Source organism: Gnatocerus cornutus, chromosome 6 (assembly GCF_029298725.1).
Source record: "Gnatocerus cornutus isolate USDA-ARS CGAHR chromosome 6, icGnaCorn1.1, whole genome shotgun sequence".
Taxonomy (NCBI): Eukaryota; Metazoa; Arthropoda; class Insecta; order Coleoptera; family Tenebrionidae; genus Gnatocerus; species Gnatocerus cornutus.
The window spans coordinates 12,784,121-12,804,571 of record NC_142238.1 but is presented as its reverse complement, the minus strand read 5'-3'; the positions used below and the strand labels follow the sequence as shown (position 1 = coordinate 12,804,571).

The window sequence follows — 20,451 nt, the reverse complement described above, 5'->3', positions numbered from 1 at the left end:
TATGATCCGTCGGCGTAATATTTGGAGTTGGGATCCGAAACGCTATAACTAACATTTTATTTTCTGCCCATGTTTCCTCGATAAATAATCCAGCAATAATCCCAAAAAGCCCTGTTATCAGATACTCTATTCTGCATGCAGAACAAAGTAAAACCGCATTTTTGATGATTGATAAAGTAACGTCAAATGGGAAAGTTTGTTGGTTTCTTGTTGGTTCCATCAGATCTGCGGAACAATAAAATATTTGTACGCGAACCACATTTGTCGGGTTTAAACCACACACGCGATGCAGCAAACCTAAAGGATACTAAAATATTTCACGTCTTTTTGTGAGCTGCTTGAATTATGAACCACTGCAAAATGTTGCAGCAATTACATAAGTTCTGATGAATTCGCTGCAATTAACTTTTTTCTTGTTGTAGGAGTGAAAGTCGGATTTTTCGGTGCTGGTCGATTTTCACGTGGCTTGAGGGATGGAAAAAGAGTCTTCTGTACGCACCCATGGGAGCTGTGCCTCTCATTTGTCCACACAAACTCTGGCTTTCATATGTGGCAGCAGGGCAGCTCGTTGCGTTGGCCTTCTTTCATATTGTATTATCCTTCAAAGGACGACGACGGAGGAAACGGAAAGATAGACTGATTCACGGAGATATCGACAGTTTCGAAAGGTTGGCTTTATCAATTCGAATTCATGCGAACTTTGAAATTAATACACCGGAAAATTACTAAAAATAAAAGTCTATTATAGTCCATTGTGTACTCAACATAAGCAAATAATTACGCTGACGTTGCAATGAATTGTGTCATTAAATTGAATTGTTCGGAGTCTTTTCCTGTAATTTTTAAAAACAACTGCGAGGCTACATGTAATGTGTGGTTCACAAATGAAGCTCATAATTCGTAAAAGTTTAGGTTTTGTTCTAAATGACCTCAGACTACATACGACTCTCGAATTAAAAAGGTTTCTAGCGGAATTTAAAGCTCTGCATAATCGTCCCGTTTTATCAGCTAATATTAAAAGTAACATATTAAGAGGAACAAAAACAAATCCAAAATAATGTAAAGCATTGGTAAACTGAGCCGGCTCAGATATCCAATCTTTTTATTTCATTAAAATCGAGCAATCCTTTTCAATAGAAGCCTACGAAACAACTTAAACAATCCCAGAAAAAGAAATCTCTAGACGCTGAAGTGACCGTTGAATTATATGAATCTCCAGCTCCATGAGAACAGTCCTTCGGGAAATATCTATGTCCCGACTGGACCATCCACTCACAAACTTAATCAAAATCAGTTCCTAATACAATAAATATCAAGAATTGCTTTAAACCTAAAAATAGCTGATACATATCTCAGTAAATTGGATCCCGTTTGACTAGAAGCCATAAAAGTAAGATTCTCCAGAGGATGGATGTTTTCAAAATGGCTTTGCTGATGCTGATTTGTTTTGTTTCTGTTTACTCTTTTCAATCTTCATTCATGCGAACATCCAAAATAAAACAGTTGACTACATCGAAATATTATGCAAACGTCTTGTTGCAACGCTCCTACTAATGAATGTTTCGTTGCAGCAGTAAATTTGAAGAAGTTACTGAAGTTCTGGATGACGGTCTTCCGGAACCAATACCAGGGAGCAGTCATTCCCTCTCGGATAGTTTAGCCGAACAGGACACTATTCTTGAAATATGACCGGAGCTACACCAGCCTCCGGATTTATTTAAACATGTAGTAGATTCCGGACATTGGAGCGAAGTCGAAAGCGAAGATAACATTTCGTAAAACAAAGACTGCTGACGGAGAAAGAGCTGCCAATGCTGGTTGCAGAAGCAACAAATTTTACTCTACACATTCCTTTCTACGTACTTTTTATACTCCCGTCTAGGATTACTCGCTTCAGATATGTCGTATGTTTTGGTTAAATAGAGGAAGTGTTAAAATTCATAGGGAATGAGTATGCGCAATTGATAATGATGCGACAGAGATATATCAGAAATTAATATGTAAATATTGAAATTTATTAATATTATACAAATAGGGAATTGTACATACATTTACTATTAAAAATTGTGGAACTTGTGTACATAAGTTATCAATAAACGATTCCTTCTATGGTAGTTTGGTCCTTTTTCATAAACTGTGGGTATTTTGTATCACCAAAACCATACAAATTTGCACGTTTTTAGATATCTCTGTTTGTGAGTTTTCCGGTATAAAGACACAGTAAAACCTCGATTATCCGTGCCGCGGATTATCCATGCAAGGGTGTTCGTTCGATTATCCGTGCATTACAAAAACACAGAAATCCAAGACCAACTACTCGGTACTTTTGCATAAAATGTTAAAAAACTTAAAATTTGGAATTTTACGAGTAAGGATTGGTGTAGTTTAATGAGGTTTAAATCAGTGCAAAAAGCAAAAACCAAATTATGACTTAAAATGTTTGTTTTTGAATAGTAGTGTTCACAAACATTAATAAAAATGCTTGAAATAAATTCTTTTGTAATAAAAGCCTTCGTAATTAAGAAAACTGAAAGTGGCAGTTGGCAGAGACCAAAAATGAAATAAATAAAAGATCACATTTGATTTAAACAAAATAGTTACTATTATGTAATATGGCTGATTAGAGTTGATTGTTTCAATTTCTTTCAATATTTAAAATTGTTAAGATGTTTATAAATTTTGTTAAAGTTTTTATATATTTTATATTTATCAACTCGATTATCCGTGCCGAGAAGCACGGATAATCGAGGTTGCACTGTAATCGAAATACCGCAGTAGTCAAAAAAATAAAATAAATGTAAATACTGTAAACATTTTTCTTTTAGTTTGAATGTTAAATAAGCTTTTATGGAAGCAGCAGATTGGCTATAAATTTTTAATTTTTGTTCGCAGCTTCCAATCAACATTTCCACGAACGAGTTGCAAATTTCTGCTTATTGAAGTTTAGCTGTTATTTCAGCGCCATTTAAATGTCACAGTATTAGTTTGTTTGATCCGCCTTTTGTCTCGAAATTTCTGAAAGCTTTGATCTCTAAAGTGTAACCGACTAATCTTCAGATAATTAAACTTTAGCGTTTTACATTTCCAAGAAAATGAGGACATGCATACAGATCAGCACAAGATCTGTTATTTTACACTCCTATATAAAACTATAAGTAATTATATTTGAAATTGAGCGAAAAATCTGCAGGAGGACCGTAAACCAACAATGCGAGACTCGATAGCAGGAAAGAAATAAAAGTGAACTAAACTCAAGGTTTTCCATTCCCAATATCGTTATTTTGAAGTGGTTCATAAAAATTCAAACATTTTCAATTTCTTGGATCGAAATTCCCCTTCCATAATCCCCCCGTGTGAGTGTTTTTGAACTGTTATAAATCCTACTTTACTTTATTCACCATTCTTGCACACAACGAACTAATAAAACTCGAGCTTAGGAGTATACAAATGAATAAACATTACCGAACTCTTACAATTTGATTTTTCGTCCCAGTGATGCGTACACATTTTTCCATTTTCTCTCGCAAGTGCAATTTCTTCTCTTAGCGCTCATAAAACTATTTAGAAAGTTTATAACTTATCTGCACACAATTCATCTAAAACTTTGTTCTCACACATACAATCGCTTTGTTTCAGAGTTTCTCGGGAAATTTAGAAATAGAGAAAGAAACATTAAATCTGGAGTAATCTAATAAGAAAGTTTTAGGTGTATGTGCTTAAAACGAAACTTAAGTTTTTTCATTTTCCTTGACCGGAGAACAAATGGCGCATCCACCAAATCTACCGCACTATTAGAATCATTTATTTTCAACTCAAGAAAACCACTCCTGTATTCAAGTATCTCGAAAACTAAGATAGAATAATAAAAGTTTGCTTAACAATACGCAAGAATACACCCCCAGCGGACAGAACAAAAGTGCGCAGACACTGAAAACTTCACTATACAAACTTTATTTAAATTTGTCACGACTGCTTATTTTGCATATAGGTACAAGTTTTTTATACCGATTTAATGAGAAAAAAGAGTTTCATAGACTCCCAATTATTTTGTTTACAGCCAAAGATCGAATGAATAAATAATACATTCTACTCTCGGTCGGGCCATTATTTTGGTCCAGTTGAAACAGCCCTCATCATTTATTTATTTTAATTGCCCCCAAAGGTCTGCCATGATCACATCAACATTGATTACTACATGCAAGTTTGTGGGAAATAATGGTTTCTCCACTGTTTGGTTACGGTGCAACTTTCAACGATTTTTTTGGCTTATCAGTAGGAATCATATGATCCTGATAACATTGTAGTAATTATGTGTGTTAATACATACATCGATAATGTTATCAGGTTGTTATTACGGTGCATTTTTTTAAGTTGATAAATATTGCTAGGTGTGGATGATGTGTGTAGAATTCGGTTAATTTGAAAAGGTGAGAATAATAGTTGTAATTTGACTGCTATGAGGAAAACAATGATATACTGTTTTCGTTGTTTGTTTTTTAAATTATTTAATTACCTTTCTTTAAAAAGTATTACATCATTTTAATTTTTGAGTGTTTCCGTAAATAGGATAGGCAACAATCATTTTAACTTAGTGGGTAAGCATTAGGCGACTTTCCCCTACTGCCACAGCAAATATTATGAAAACACATCTGAATTTATCTTTTCTTGCCAATCTAAATATAGATTACAGCTTTACTATTATCGTTTACACAAGAATGAATAAGTTCTACTGTTCTTTTATCCTACAAAATATTGTTGAATCATCACAATGTGCAACTTTTTATGGTAATTTTAAAGCGACCGAGTCCATGGTTGCTTAGTAGGTATTGTCATACATGCGTTGTATTAAACTGTGTAAAATATTTATGGTAGTAATTTCGTTCTATCGTTACATTATCAAACAAATTACCTGAATTATAATGAAGTGAACAAAACATGACTCATTACTAAATCTCTAGAAGTCACACCTTTTTGATAAATAAGACAATAGATTTCACAATTTTTTGCTAGAATTTACACATTTTTTAAGCCGGATCATTTTTTAGAGACAAAACGGAGACCATAACTGCAGGTCGACCCAAATATGGGTGCAATTCTGTGCAAGTAAGTGTTAACATTATTATCAGCCATAAATTAAAACGAAATCATGATTAAATTCCATAGTAAGTCAACGAAGATTGTAGTCCGTTGTAAAATGGTAAGTTTGAATTTCGCGCCTCGAGTTGACACTTGACGTTAAAAAATACAACATAACCTTCAAAAACTTTGTCATTTTTCAACCCATACAAGTCAAACTTATAGAACTTGAAAATTTGTCACTGCATCAAAATTCGTAATAATGTCCATTCGAACAAATTAGGTAAAGTCTCCGTGCGTTATCACAAAAATCAACAAATTCAGCCATAATCCCCGACGAAAATTCTAGAATAATCTCCGTTTTAGGTTCAGGTGTTCTAAAACAAAACTAGATAGTGTTTCAACTGCCGACGGGCCCGAAGTAACAGTGTTAGACGACATGTTTGCATGGGGAAGTACAATACATGGAGAATTGGGACTGGGGGGTATAGAAGAAGAACATATTTTCACACCAAAATCTCTTGAATGGTTTGAAGCTAAATCTGTGATTAAAGCTGCCTTAGGTGATAACCACACTCTTTTTCTAACGAAGGAAGGAAAAGTTTACTCTTGTGGAAACAATGATTATGGACAATTGGGCCATGATCAGCCCAGAAAACGGCCACGTATGTCTTTGTTTAGTATGTGCAATTTATGCTGTTATGTTCTACTATTAATTTGTGATCTGTTTGCTTTACCTTTAGCTGTTTCAATGTTCTCAATCATTACAAATATTCCAATTGTGATTCAGAGCATGACAGTCATTAAGAATCTTAACTAAAATTTAAAGAACAGTCAAAAACAGAGCATTTTGTAGAATTGGTCTCTGGACTAGAAGCTCATCCCATTGTAAATGTAGCCTGTGGTGCTATGCACTCCCTAGCGTTAAATCAATGGGGCCAAGTCTTCTCTTGGGGCTCAGATAGCTATGGACAATTAGGACACCAACTAGGGAGCACCCTTCAGCCAGTTCCAAAAATAATCAAATTGTTGGCTTCTCACCATATCGTGCAAATATCCGCGGGGCAAAGGCACTCAGTAGCGTTGTCAAATGGTAATAATCAGTTATACATAGGTAAAAATCTAAACCCTTTTTTATAGCCGGTGAAATTTTCGTTTGGGGTGGTAACGATTTTGGACAACTGGGATTAGGAACAGTAACGCCATATGAATCAACACCAACGACAATAACATCTTTGTACGGAATTCCAGTTGCGCTAATAGCCTGTGGAGCTAATCACACTTTCATGGTGTCTAAATCTGGAGCGATTTTTGGATGGGGTAATTTATTTGTTTATACATATTTTGGCCAATCAGAGTGTGGCATGTGCTGCTATCGCCTCTGATTAGTCAACTTTTAATTACTTAACAAAAGAGTTTGTACCTTTTGACCAATCAGAGTTAATCATGTGGCGGGAACCCACTTAAGTCAATTTTTTTTAGGTAAGAACGATCACGGTCAGTTAGGTCTGAACGACACTGCCTCCAAAAAATTCCCCACGCAGTTGCGAACTCTCCGAAACAGTCGCGTTCGCTACATCTGTTGCGGCGATGAGTTTTCCACTTTTCTAACTTTAGACGGAGGTGTCTTCTCCTGTGGTGCTGGAATGTACGGTCAACTAGGCCACGGCAACACCTCAAACGAAATTTTACCTCGTCAAGTAATCGAGTTTTATTGTCTCTACTTTATCTAAATCCCGCATTTCTAGGTATTGGAGTTAATGGGTTCTACCATCACTCAAATATCCTGCGGTCGCCAACACGCCTTGGCTTTTGTTCCTTCAAGAGGGCGTGTATACAGTTATGGTCTTGGCGGTGCCGGTCAATTAGGTCTTCGAAAACCAAGCAACGCTTCTACACCTCAAGTGGTTTTAGGACCGTGGGTTTCCCCCAGTGGTGTTCCAGTAGTACCAAACACAGCATCTACCAATACTGTAATCAAACAAATTTATGCGGGTGGGGATCACTGTTTCGTGTCTGTAACTGATAGGAAAGAGAAAATAACTCCGTCGGATTTCCGCGAGTACGAAGCTGAAAGTCAAATTTTAGTCTTAAATACATCGAAATTGAATAATTGTGTTAAAATTCCGACCAATGGGCAAGTGGATCAGGACACCATGTCGTACCTAGAAGTTGTTTTTAAAAGTTTGGCGTGCCTGAATGGATCATTTTTGAACAAAGGAGATGCTCATTATTATTGTACGAGCAAACATCATGGGGTGGATATGGCGGATGCTGAGCAGGCTTTTTCGCTGATTGCCAAGGTCGAAAACGGCACCATCAAAGAATTGGTAAGATCACAAATCTTTATTTATTTTTCTCAGTCGATTAATCATCCGAAAAATTCTTTCACTCGCTTAGAAAATCATATTTTATGCCAGTCAGGTATAATAATAATAGTTCGTTTTGTCACAAATCTAAAATTACCTCATTTTACGTTAGTTGTAACAATGTGGAGCCAACTTTCTGTCAACATAAATGTACCTACAATCAGTTTTTTATAACCAGAGTCGTTTCCAGATTTGGAACTCCATAGTTGATGACGTTTTGAATAAACTATCGTCGTCACCACCAGATGTGGAAACGTTGAGAATATACCTCGTTCTACCTCTTTATCATGAATTTTACAATCCCAAGCAGTACATCAAACTGCACAAGCCTTTTACAAGTGCTCTCTTAAAACTCGGTCCACAGGCAAGCAAAGTGATAGGGAAATGGTGGACCATGATGAGTTGTGATTACTTTGAGAAACTAATAGGCATTTTTAAATCTGTTGTTAGTTTTATACTGAGAAACCAGAAGATTCCAGAGAACAAAGTAAAACCAGCGAAAATGTAAAGAAAGAGTCTGATCCTCTTGTTTTAGACCGTTTTTTACGATGCTAGTCTCGTAGCCATGTTAGACGCTTTAGCATACTTAAACAAACTTAATCATAGTGTAGAAGGTTTAAAAGTTCCATACGATACGTTCCACATATCAGATTTGGTCGATTATCTGGACGTCCGCGTTGATTACGTACTGTGGCTGACTGACCAGAATGTAAGTTGGAAATATCCCCAAAATCTTACTGTATTGTAATATTCCAGACTGGAAAACTCTTTCTTTGTAATTATCCTTTCATTTTTGACGCCCCAGCAAAGACGCTCCTCCTAGAAACGGACCAGGGAATCCAAGTAAGTTGCCTTTTTCTCATTCTCTTTTAACTGTGGAATTTCAGATGCAGAAAGCGATGCAAACCGCCGCTCAACAAGCCTTCTTCACCATGCTTCTAAGACCTTCAGCCATCGGAAATATCAATCAATTTTTAGTGTTAAACGTGAGCAGGGAACACATAGTGAACGATGCTCTGAGAGAACTCAGCGACATCGAGGCCGAAGACTTGAAAAAACCACTGAAAGTTAAATTTTGCGATGAAGAAGCCGAAGACGCTGGAGGTGTGCGCAAGGAATTCTTCATGTTACTAATGAAAGAAATCCTCGATCCTAAATACGGCATGTTTAAGGAGTACGAAGAGACCAGAGCGTTGTGGTTCGCGGAAAATTCCTTCGAGGAGGAACCAGTGTATTTTCTTATCGGTAACGCGAAAGTTTGTGGTTGATTCGGACTTATCGTGGGTTTTAGGGATTATTTGTGGTTTAGCGATTTACAACTTTACAATCATCGACTTGCCGTTTCCTTTGGCTCTGTATAAAAAACTCCTGAGCGAGAATGTCGGCTTAGCCGATCTCAAGGGATTATCACCGACGATGGCAAACTCTTTACAAAGTCTTTTGGACTACACAGACCCTGATTTACAGTCAGTGTTCGATTTGTGTTTTGAAATCAGTAGAGTTGATTTCGGGGAATCCAGAACCGTCGAACTGAAACCCAATGGTTCAAACATCCCAGTTACTCAAGATAACAAGTAATTTTTAAACACCCCGTAGCTTGACTTGACTTATTTTTTTACAGAGAAGAATACGTGAATCTTTACATTGATTATATTTTTAATAAGTCTATACAGAAGCAATATACTGCGTTTCACGAAGGGTTTATGAAAGTCTGCGGTGGCAGAGTACTTCAGCTTTTCCATTCTCATGAACTGATGGCGGTGGTTGTCGGCAACGAAAATTACGACTGGCACGCTTTAGAAGAGGTAGCAGAGTACAAAAATGGTTACACTTCGTCGGATAAGACGATCAGATGGTTTTGGGAGGTGATACACGACATGCAGTTACGAGATAAAAAGAAATTCTTGTTGTTTTTAACGGGCAGTGATAGGATTCCGATTCAGGGGATGAAGGCCATTAAGGTAATTCCACTTTGTTGGTTTTCTCTTCTTATTTACTTTCTTTAGATTATTATACAACCGACTAACGATGACAAATTTCTGCCAGTTGCTCACACTTGTTTCAATTTGTTGGATTTACCAAGGTATAGTACCAAAGAAAAACTCAAGTATAAATTAATGCAAGCGATTCAACAAACGCAAGGATTTTCGTTGGTCTGATATTTCAAATTGTTACTCACGTTATTTCATAAACTTATATTTCCAGTGAGACATTTATTTATTGTATTGTTAACTTTTATATTTACAACAGGAACACTGTTATTTTTTCTGGTTATTTATGGAATGAATGTTTTATCACGGGGAAGTAGTTTGACTGTTTCCGTCGCATTACGCTTTTTACAAAGAACAAGCATGTCACATTAAGACTTCACGTAGAGTATATTTTTCAAGTGATTGTTGTTTGTCATTTGTTGATTTGTTATACACGTAAAATTCCAGCTTGTATATATTTTGTATGAATAAATCGAATTTATTTTTGCATCTTTATTTAAAGGGCGTACATGGTACAAATATAAATCATTTAACTTACATTATAAATAATTTGCAACAATAGCAAAGCTTCGAATCGAGTTCGATTAAAATCGCAGATTCGGCAAGCGGCTCAAAATCGTTAATTTTTTTTATTTTTTTTTACATAATAATTTATACATCTTGATTTGCTCTAAGGTCGTGTTAGTAATTTAGCTAATCAGTTCAGCATTATCACAAACGTAGCATAGTTATAAACTATTGAAACTACCAATTCAAAGTTTTGATAGTTGTTGCATAACACAAGGAGCGGTTTAGTACACCTGTCTGTTATCATAGAACTGTGTACCTGGAGGAGCTTTATAACCAGGGTAAGAACTATTAAGCGCGTGTTGTGCAAAGAAAGGACCGTAATCTTTTCTAATCAAGCGAGGCCTAAAAGCTGGCCCTCTTGCTAACGCAACGCGTTGTTCGTTTTCTTCTTCAACCTGCTTCTTTACGTTCTCTGGAGGCCATTTCAGGTCTCCACGCAGGTGTTTACCGCCTAAAAAATTACTTAAACACCACCACCACTACCGAAATTAAACATACCTTTTAAAGTCGCCGTGGCTGGTTGTGAAGTCACCAGCGGTGGAGGAGCTTGGCTAACTGGAGCCTGAGGACGAAGAGTAATGAGAGACGGCGGGGGTTCCACTTGTCTACCAGCCGAGTACGGAGCTGCCTGTACAAAGAAAACCGGACACGAATGAGGTACTGTCCACTTTTTAGAAATCGTAACAATCTAAACTATCGCGGTCAAAAACACTGGGCAAAAATGTGTATTTATGCAGTCGTGGTGGAATTTGAGCGGATATGACACGGAGGGCCTCCGGCACGCAGCTCGTTTCAAATCAGACTAAATAAATTTCAATCAAGTAATTTTTCACTTTACGGACATTTCGCGAAAAAAGGTCTTATGCAACATTTTTTTATTTTTATTCTTTAATCATTATTTTTCTGCCAAAAAAAGACGAATTGGTGCAAACACTTATCTACTGTACGTAACAGCGTTTAAAAAACTTCATAACATTGCTAACAAAACGATTCGCTTTCGGAGTTTCTTTGTACAGAAAAACCCATGTAAAACGGATCCTGTAAAAGCTGTTAATTCTTTATTCACTGCTACAAATTTTCTTAAAAACAATTAGGAATTCTTCAGAAAACAAGTCAAACGCCGACTGTCTTGCTTATTTTGTTTACCTCGTATTGTAATTTCACCTAATATTTTAGGTATTTTTTTTTTAATGGCTACCAAGAATTTTGCTTCGGAATAAAAATTTAGATATCGAGAATTCAGGGGCAACGGACAAGAAAATCACGTTGACTTTAAAAAAAGAATAAAAAGAAATAAATCGAGTTCAAGAATGTGATAATTTAAGTGTTTAACACTTTATTAATAACTCAATATAAATACGAAAAAGCGCAATTTTATCATCTGTTAAAAAATAAAAACCGGTTTAACGAAAAATAGTTTGTACAGTCGCAAGCCAAAATCGCCGAAGGTCTTGAATATCAAAATTTTAAAGCTTCTTTCTAAAACAAAATGTAGAGAAGCCGACCATCTATGTTGGAATTAAAAAAAAAATATTTCCATAAAATGAAAAACTGTCGAAAACGTCCCTTGCGATTTCGTTTTATACAGGTTTCACTGTACTTTTCTCAATGTTTGCAGTTATGAAGCGCGTTTCGCCCACGTTTAATAAAACGCTTTACGTTATTTGCTTGCTGAGTCTCGATGGTTTACAACAATTATAAATCTTCAACGAAGTTAGTTTCATCTGTTGGCAAAAGAGATGACCATTAATCAGCATTACTAAGATTTCGTAAACATTTACATGGTTAAAATAATGTGTAAGACGCCAACTTTGTCAGTGGTATACCCCTCGTGTCATCCAAACAGATACGGTAATATTTTCGTGTCCAATACAAATTTATGAACATACACCAAATGCATAAATATAACCACACGTTCTTCCAAATTCAAAAATACACCATACCTGATTTGTCGCAGCCAGAGACGCTTGAGGAGATTGTTGACTGAAAATTTGATTTTGCGGTTGATACTGTTGAGGGGGAGATTGATATTGTTGGGGAGGGGGTTGGTATTGCTGGGGAGGAGCTTGATATTGTTGAGGAGTTTGATATTGTTGGGGCTGCGGGGCTTGGTATTGTTGAAAGGGAGACGCTCGTTGTTGTGGCGGAGGAGTTTGATACTGGGGAGTCGGGGAGTGCACCGGAGCCCAGGGTCTTGCAACAGGGGCTGCACGGAAACCTGAGGGACTCTGATTGGGTAAAGGAGAGCTCGAAGAAGATGGGGTTCCGTTAGAAATTTCGAGAGGTCTCAAAGGTTGACGCTGGGAAGGGTTTTGGGGCACCTGCTGAGCAGGAGTGTAATTATTCTGCAAAGTGGGTGATTGAGAGGAGTACTGGGGCCCACCCTAATGATAAAAATACTTCATGTAAAAAATCGGCATTTGAAACGTGCACAGGCATTCCGACAATATTAATGTGGGAATACCGAAGCAAACACCTTTTCCTGCAACCCTCTTGTTAACGCATTTTTGTGCAGAAGCAAAAGGGTGCGGAAAAGTGAGTAATGCAACAACATGCGTGTACTTACTTGTGCGTGTGCTGGTGGTTGCTCGGAGTAGTTTTCGCCTTCGTTTGGAGGAGGCCAAGCCACTCTTTTAAGACCTGTTGAAAAATTGCTGTTAAGTCGTGGGTAAATGCAACTAGCTGCTTAAAATAAGTTGCCAACTCAACTAAAACTTATTTATCGATGTTTAGTCGCAAAGAGTACAAGAGTAACTGCCAAGGACACAGAGTTAGTGTTCTTTTGCGAAATTAAATTGGAAACTACTTCGATAGGTGTATTAGCGATAATTCCACCGAATCCGGCAATAAAAATATTTATAAACTACGTCGTGTATCACATGAACGTTGCTTAATATTTGTGTTAGCATTGGCCGAAATTCAAAATTTAATTAAAGCTACTTGCTCATGTACGAAGAGGTGTTTCTAAAAGTGTAGTTTTGGCGAACATAACACCTACTTTTGTTAAGTTAAATATTTAGACCAAAAGTGTAGTGTCTAAATAAAAAATTAAACGCGGGAAACCACCTACCTAGGTGCGAATTTAGTTACAGTTTTGTGAGAGCACACTGTTACCTACTTGGAAAGTGACTTAAGTACACTTGGTCACGTTAGTCACGTAATAACTACAAAACAACAAAAATCAGTGACGAAGTGGCTCATCCCCAATTGTAGAGGGGATGACGCGCACACTCGGTACCTGGTGTAACGACGTCTTTGAATGACGATCTTTGATGAGTCTTCTGTTCAAATTCTGGAGGTGGCCATTTTATTTGGTCTCGAAGGGGTCTACTATAGCCGATACCTGAGAAATTTTGTTATGCTGACTAATTTGGAGGTGGTATTAATCATCTGGCTGAGACGTTCACTCATAGAATTATAGTGAAGTAATAATAGCAAAGTGATGAAAATAGAAAATTATTTATTGGAACAAAGTCTGAATAATGCTAAGAAACATCTGTTCAGACTTCATTTGGAGCTGATGAGGCTTATGAACGCGATTACTCATTCCTGAAGTCTTCGGAAATGCAAAAATGTGCTCCAAAAAATACAAAAAACAAAATTTGAGCGAAAAATAGAGCTGAGCACTTTTTCAACCTTGTAGAAAATAGATACAAGGCGTAGTCATCACACGAGTACCTTGATTAAAATAATAATATCAAAAATAACGGCCAGAAAAATATATTGTTGAAAAATTTATTATTAAAGTGATTTTTTTTTCAAGTACTGAGTGACAGGTTTTTCGGGGCGCTCGCCAAGATTTTAACATTTATTTTTCAGCAAACGTCCATTTCGCGAAGTTGTTAGAGCTATTAATTTAACAAGTTTCCTAGCGAATGGGAACAAAAAAGGTTTCATTGTCTTACCTCTTTACTTTTTTGGAAAAAGTTTTAAAACATCGGAAAAGAACAAAAATATATCGACAATTACAGCAAATTACTAAAACATTTTAGTGTTCTTTTAATGTCCATTTTGAGAAATTAAATACGAAAATGATGCAAGGAAATCTGGAAACCGAGCGAACCAAGACACTTTTCACGAGTCTCTTCTATTTTTTTTAGCTTCTACATCTAGAAATACATTAATGTCAAAAAAGGACTCTAGCTCGACATCTACCTAAAAGGGGTATTAATCTTCAAACGTATTAAACAGAAAATCCCAAACTATTGTTATTCCAGCAAATTTTGTTGTTTGTATTTCGTAAATGCATTCATTGAATTCTGTTAAGAGAAGTAGCGCATTATGGAAGTTAGTTACACCACAAAACAAAATCTTACTAGGCGACTGGCCACTCCTCTGCCTTTGCTCTTCTTCTTCTAACATTCGCAGGACGGCGGAGTTTTGTAAATTTGTCGGTTTTCCCGCAGCCGGGTTATTGAAATTAATTCTGAAATGAAAACATATTTTCACCACCAGTTTTTCCACCACGAAAAAATTAAGTACCTATCTTCTACTAAGTAACTCATCGTTGTTTATTCACTAATCGTTTAAAAAAAATAAGTCTACCGCTACAGTTGCACGCTGCACGACCGAACGCAAATCATACACTGAAACTCGTCCGAAACGACCTAAATGAAGACATATCTTCCGTCGCTTTGGGTCTTAGTGTCATCACATAAATCTACATTTACGCACACTCTGAATCACTTTACTCAAAATACATGTTCCATTGATCTCTGAGTTTATGTCTCAAAGGCTCAGAAAATGGTAAGTTCCTCAAAAAAAACAAAATTTTTGGCAAGTTCAGAGAAACTTGTGACGATTGAAACAAAGGATCGTTAACAGTGAGTATGTCAGTGCATGACTTGCGAGTTTTTTTCTAATAAATTGGGGTAATTAGGAAGCACTTTCATTCCATTTCCTATATAAATGTGACCAGTGAACTCTGGAGGTTTCAGTTGCGGTTTTGTTGCATTGCTTCGCATCGCCAAAGCTAGTTTAAAAATAGATTCTCATCTTTCACTCCATTTTCCTCAAAATTTGTTTATGTGCACTTTTATTGTTTGCTGGAGGAAACCTCCAAACACATGTGTTAAAATGTCGGATGAAATATTATGTCCATGTGTTTGCTCCCCAAGCCAGAGATTTTCTATCAATTCCAAAAATGTTGGCAATAAGTGCAGATAAAAACGTGTTTTCCGCATCTATTTGATTAGATCTCTATGCTCCAAATCTACGTTATTTTAAACCTAGCATACCTCCCTCGCCCACTTTTGTCTGAAAAACTTCCAAAATAAAAATTTTCAGGCGCAAAATATGTCAATTAGGATTTGCTATGTTGAGAATGAGGCTGTTGGAATGTATAAGTTTAAACTTCGAGAAGAAAATACCTGTTTGGACGCCCGCCAAATCGGTGCTTGTGTAATTGTTCAGCGAATTATAAAATTAATAATCTTACCCGACTGCTCCATTTGATAGAATCTGTGACTCTCTTTCGATGACTTCTCGGATATTTTGTTCGGAATACAAACCGATGGGAGAATTGAACTGTTTATTGACTAATCTCGCCATTTTTACGGGGGACTCGTTCTTTCGCTTCTAAACTACCTGAAAAAAAAAAACTCGACTGAAATTCCAGAGCTTAAAATAAGTCGTCGATTCAACACGTGGGAGAAACAAATATCAATCATTGATTGATGCTTTCAGTGCGTTAAAAATAAAAACCCGAAAATCTGTAGAGCACTTCAGCGAAGTTTCATTAGCTGTTTATGAAGGAAAGTAGAGATTTCGTAATGAAACTATTTTGGTAACGAGATAATCTCTTATCGAGGACAAGAATGGAAGAATGCAGGAGTCAATGGCGGGTGTTTTCAGGAAGTTCACTTCGGGTTAGTTTATAGGATCCACATGTTTATTTAACATCAAATATCGGATTCCAAAACAACTTGAATCGGTCTAATATTAGTTGACCTAGGATGATTCAGAGCGTTTTTTAATTGCTTTGATTTAGCGACGATTTGTCTCTGGTCACGACCAATTGCCAAAACTTTGGAAATTCTGAAAAATCTCCGAGTCATACTTATTTATAACAGGTAGAGGCACTATTCTAGTTGTTCGGAGTCTAATTATATTCTAACAACGTTAATCATCAGCTGCCAAATCAATTGTTTTGTAGACAATTAGAATGAGTCAGATGAAGTTCTGGCATCGTCTATAAAGCGAAAATCTGAGAACAATTATCCCGATTAAACCACAGGAGATTATTGGAAATCGTAGCTAAAATGACTGGTGAGTCTATTAAAAGATGACCCACGTCCGCGATACTTAAAATATGCTGTTTCTAGGACAAAATTTCAAAGTTTATGACTACATGTCAAGTTCTAATTTTCCGGTCATATTACTGCCCCAGACACAAAGAAACGATTTTAACGAAATAATTAAATTCAGGAAATTGCATCGATTTTGGATTTACAACACCAAGTCGTTAGTAAGTGAATTTAATAGCCAATGCAGGGTTAAAAATAAATGATGAGTACTGATTAAATTACGAAATAAGTGAAAAATGTTGAGCTAAGACGAGATGCAGATACCTGAAATATTCGTTGCCGCTTTTCAGACGATCGCAGGGATAAACTGGCAAAGCGATGCTATACGTAACCCACACTCCTATAGAGGACAAGCGGGGGGTTATAACGTAACTAAACGCCAAAAGCTTCAATAACAATCAACAGTAGTAGATTTATTCTTTCTGCGAAATCGGACGTTTTGCAAAGGACCCCGCCAGCAACTTAAAATTTTTCATTATCATGTCTACCACGCAACATCAACAAAGTTAATTATAAGTACACCTGTACATAAAATGGTAATTATTTCGCAGCTAAAAATAGGAAATTGGACCGCTAATAATATTTTCAATAGTTCGTGCGTGGACACCATACGCATGTTATTTTTGATTCTTTTACGTCGATTCGATGAAATAAATTTTCCGACTGAGCATTTTCTAAATTTTTTGTCGACAGCAAACAAAGAAACTGAGTCCAACTAATTATTTTAGATCTTAGTGACTCACTTTTTATCCTTTATTTTTGTTTGTATTTTTAGCTAGTTAATGACACACTTATCAGTGTTTTTAACTTGATACTATTCCAGCAAGAAAAATCGTTATTGCTGTTTATGCATTCCGAGCACATTCTCGAATTGCGACAAAACGCAATGGCAATTTTCCAGATTACGTTTTAGACGTATTTGAAGTTTTACAATAGATTTGCACGTATTCTAAGGTTCCAAAAATATTTTTTTGCTATTTTTAGAAAAGAATTTTGTGTGCAACGGACCGCGATATGTTGCACAAAATCACTTATTTTTAAGGTACCATGTGATTTACTCCTGAAAATACACTTGTGGGAAGCGTCAACGTTAAACTACTTCCAGATGGAAATTAACAGTGATCCTCAAGCTATTTTTGCTGGATTCCGCGGTATTTTTAATAAGAGAAAGTTGACGATATGGTGGATGCGCCGGGAAGAGCAAGTACAGAAGGCTTGTTTTTTTTACATATCGGCAGCACTGACATTTCCCCGACCTTTCAAACCAAACATACTACCAACCGATTTTAAACGCCAATAGCCGCTTGAATATAGTTTTTTTGATTCCATGGTATTTGATTATTTTATTTAATTGTTTGCTAAAACAATTTATTTGCACAAGAGCTGGAAATGTAAATCGAGGTCATTCACATATGATATAAATTCTTGTTAAAATTGGAGTGATAGTTTATTTATTGATACGTACGTTTACAATTAATATCCTGTTTATCTCAACCTGTCAATAACATCATTTCTGAAATGATGGCAGTTATTAAGAGTATCGCCAAAAATTCTTGTCTAAGGAAATATGCAAATAGCCTGTTCTCTAAAGAATTAGACAAATAAACAGAAAAAACGAGGTTTAGTGGGGCCGATTTTTTTACACGTTGGCAGCTTTGTAGTAACAGAGCTACCAACGCATTTTGTAATTCCGCGCCTATCGAGGACACGTAAACGTAACAATTGAAAACCAGAAAATTAGTGTTATTATTTTAATTATTTTATTTTTGTAAATGGTTTAGTACACTGACTAACTAATACGTCTTTAAAGCTAAGGTTGATGCAGTGTCTGCTTGTGATGCCGCCGTAAAGACGACTTATCCGTGAACGATCTATCACAGTCCCTACATTTGAACGTCTTGCCAGTGTGAGTAACTAAATGTCGACTCAATCCCGACGCATGACAGAACACCTTCGGACAGATGGAACAATAATGCAGATTAATATCGTGTGAAATGTCAGTCATATGAGTTCTCAGATGGATCCTCAATGGTTCTCTCTGTGTAAATCCTTTATTGCAATGCGTGCAGTTGTACGGTTTCTGCCCCGAATGCGTCATCAAATGTCGATACAAAATCTCCTTTTGTGCAAAACTCTTCTGACAGATTTCGCACTGGAACGGACGTTCGCCGGTATGAATTCTTTCGTGGCGTACCAAAGCCGAACGAGTAGGGAACCACTTTTCGCACATGCCACAACTAAAACCTCTTTGCTGCATGTGGACAGAAGCGTGCCTTCGTAGTTGAATTCGACGAGCGAAAGACTTGGGGCATTGAGGACATTTAAAGATTTTTAACTCGCCGTCTTCGTTTAATTCGGGCATTGCACTAGAGGATTGCTGAGATTCGGCCTCTTCTTCCGTCATTAGCTCCATTATGATGACGGAGCCGTCTTCTGTTGTCACCTCGACTTGGGTGGACTTGCCTTCGCTGGACATTATCTTCATCTGGAGCTGCCCAGAGGCGTCAAAACCTGGAAGAATCTTGATGATAATAAAAGGTCTAAGGGATAAGAACAAGGTAATAATAAAAACGATTATTTTGAACGAAAAACCGCGGCAGTTCCCTCTGCCGGCCGTTCATGGCAACTAGAGCAGTTTTCTTTAATCCTTGGCGAAGAAAACAACTTTTTGCACTCGTTACATAAATAGCGCAGCTACTGACCTGGGTGGGTTGCAAGAGTCGCTTTAACAGCGTCAGCGATGGCATCGTAGCTCGTGTCCTCAACTTCTTGTCCGCCTTCATCAACAAAAATAATTCCTTCTCCTTCCGGTTCATCTACTTCCATAACTTCTCTTTTCAAAGACTTCAAAGTACAGGCATCTTTGTTGATCAGTTCAGCATCTGCAGGTAAAGTGATGCTTTCAGGATCATCTTCAGGCTCTGGTTCTGGGTGGATGTACGCCACTTGTGCCACCCCTACTAAATCCTCCTCAGTGCTTGGTTCCTCAGGTTTTCTTACAGCTTGTTTTTCAGTGCTGGAGGTTTCCTCAGTCGAATTTTCGGTGTCTTCGCTAACAGATAAGTCAACATCACCCATCTTCGCTTGGAGACTCTTTAAATGTTGCCGTAATTTCGTGTCTGAGTTTTCGCATTTTTTCCGAAAATTGTACGATTTTTCTAATTGAAATTTGCAAGGGTGGCAGATTTTATCCGGTAATCCGTCACCTTCAAAAACCTAGGAAAAAAATTTAAATTAAAAGATACCTGCAATTGCCGGCAATGAAAATACGGGATTTGTTTTCTCACCTCGAGAGCAACACACGCCATTATTCTAAGGGTGAGAGGGATGGGTTCTTCATTACTGAAAATGGGCACTAATTCATCCTCTTTCGTCATACATAATCTACACAATTCGTTCAAGTCAAGAATTACGTCTTGCGCTTCTCCTGATTTCTTCCGACTGTAAGTTTTCATTTTTGTTGTTAAAATATGATAAATCAGAGATCTACCTCGTCGTGCTCACTACTTTATCTTTAATTTCAAAATGGCGACGGCTTGGTTGGTAATCGAAGCGACCGCAGCGCCTGATGGGAACTATGATTTTGCGCGCGCAGTTTTCATTATTACCGATATTTTTACGACGACATCCGCAGTTTCAAATTCTTCGACGTAAAAGAAAAGAAAAGGAGAGGACTTTTATGCGATATTTTTGTCTTATTTTTATTACGTCCGGTTGCAGCGAGCGGAATTTAAACTCGACCAGTTTGACATTTGTAAAATTTGTATAATGTAAATATGACTTTTTGTTAAATGTCGAGACGGCCATCAGTGGCGTCGAATGCAAAATTCATTTCGGGGCAAAAAGCTCAAATTATGGAGAGTTTAAATAAAATACAGGCTGTTCCAGAACTCGTGACCCATAGAGTAAGCGAGGGTGCCAACAGCAGTACTGATGGTAAATTTTAAAACAAAAATTGATTAAGTTCAATAGTATTCGAGAAATGATAAAAAAATAAAAACCAATCCCGGAAGCTTATTCTAGAGATGGAGTAAAATATCCTAAGCAACGAAAGGGTAATGTTCATCTGACCAATGAATGTTAGATGTGTTTCAAATACTGTTTTTCTTCGGGATTGACTACCGTTTTTTTGTCTTAACT

General features: G+C 36.9%; 4 protein-coding genes across 12 annotated transcripts in view; 2 read left to right on the top strand and 2 right to left on the bottom strand.

Moving 5' to 3' along the window:
* The window catches only part of LOC148173092 (uncharacterized), a 52,197-nt gene extending 50,184 nt beyond the window's left edge, over nucleotides 1–2,013 (top strand). The window contains exons 4-5 of one of the 2 annotated variants that reach the window (XM_088039168.1): nucleotides 423–668; nucleotides 1,575–2,013. In XM_088039168.1, coding sequence (XP_087895294.1) covers nucleotides 423–668; nucleotides 1,575–1,689 — 361 coding nt within the window. In that variant the 3' untranslated portion in view covers nucleotides 1,690–2,013. Of the gene's footprint in view, nucleotides 1–422; nucleotides 669–1,571 lie in introns of both variants that reach the window. The other variant, XM_088039167.1, reaches the window with a different exon arrangement.
* Nucleotides 2,014–4,377: 2,364 nt separating this feature from the next.
* Herc4 (HECT and RLD domain containing E3 ubiquitin ligase 4) lies at nucleotides 4,378–9,923 on the top strand. Of its 6 annotated transcripts, none has more exons than XM_088040310.1 (14): nucleotides 4,378–4,427; nucleotides 5,046–5,103; nucleotides 5,443–5,756; nucleotides 5,933–6,169; nucleotides 6,217–6,396; nucleotides 6,559–6,776; nucleotides 6,825–7,406; nucleotides 7,636–7,932; nucleotides 7,981–8,154; nucleotides 8,202–8,288; nucleotides 8,333–8,690; nucleotides 8,737–9,019; nucleotides 9,067–9,406; nucleotides 9,452–9,923. In XM_088040310.1, exons 2-14 carry the CDS (start codon nucleotides 5,084–5,086, stop codon nucleotides 9,602–9,604), a joined length of 3,243 nt encoding a protein of 1,080 aa, XP_087896436.1. In that variant the 5' UTR covers nucleotides 4,378–4,427; nucleotides 5,046–5,083; the 3' UTR covers nucleotides 9,605–9,923. The 6 variants fall into 6 exon arrangements, with proteins under 6 accessions (XP_087896436.1, XP_087896435.1, XP_087896434.1 ...); XM_088040311.1 differs by lacking the exon at nucleotides 4,378–4,427 and adding an exon at nucleotides 4,795–4,823; XM_088040313.1 differs by lacking the exon at nucleotides 4,378–4,427 and adding an exon at nucleotides 5,164–5,197.
* On the bottom strand, nucleotides 9,914–16,683 carry LOC148173090 (uncharacterized). Of its 3 annotated transcripts, XM_088040314.1 has the most exons (8): nucleotides 16,576–16,683; nucleotides 15,444–15,592; nucleotides 14,323–14,432; nucleotides 13,245–13,349; nucleotides 12,573–12,646; nucleotides 11,950–12,390; nucleotides 10,505–10,634; nucleotides 9,914–10,457 (listed from the first exon to the last, which is right to left on the bottom strand). In XM_088040314.1, exons 2-8 carry the CDS (start codon nucleotides 15,554–15,556, stop codon nucleotides 10,228–10,230), a joined length of 1,203 nt encoding a protein of 400 aa, XP_087896440.1. In that variant the 5' UTR covers nucleotides 15,557–15,592; nucleotides 16,576–16,683; the 3' UTR covers nucleotides 9,914–10,227. The 3 variants fall into 3 exon arrangements, with proteins under 3 accessions (XP_087896440.1, XP_087896442.1, XP_087896441.1); XM_088040316.1 differs by lacking the exon at nucleotides 13,245–13,349; XM_088040315.1 differs by lacking the exons at nucleotides 15,444–15,592; nucleotides 16,576–16,683 and adding an exon at nucleotides 14,489–14,622.
* A 1,365-nt stretch (nucleotides 16,684–18,048) lies between these two features.
* LOC148173089 (uncharacterized) lies at nucleotides 18,049–19,886 on the bottom strand. The gene is made up of 3 exons (XM_088039538.1): nucleotides 19,599–19,886; nucleotides 19,014–19,527; nucleotides 18,049–18,822 (listed from the first exon to the last, which is right to left on the bottom strand). Exons 1-3 carry the CDS (start codon nucleotides 19,764–19,766, stop codon nucleotides 18,122–18,124), a joined length of 1,383 nt encoding a protein of 460 aa, XP_087895664.1. The 5' UTR covers nucleotides 19,767–19,886; the 3' UTR covers nucleotides 18,049–18,121.
* Nucleotides 19,887–20,451: the final 565 nt, after the last annotated feature.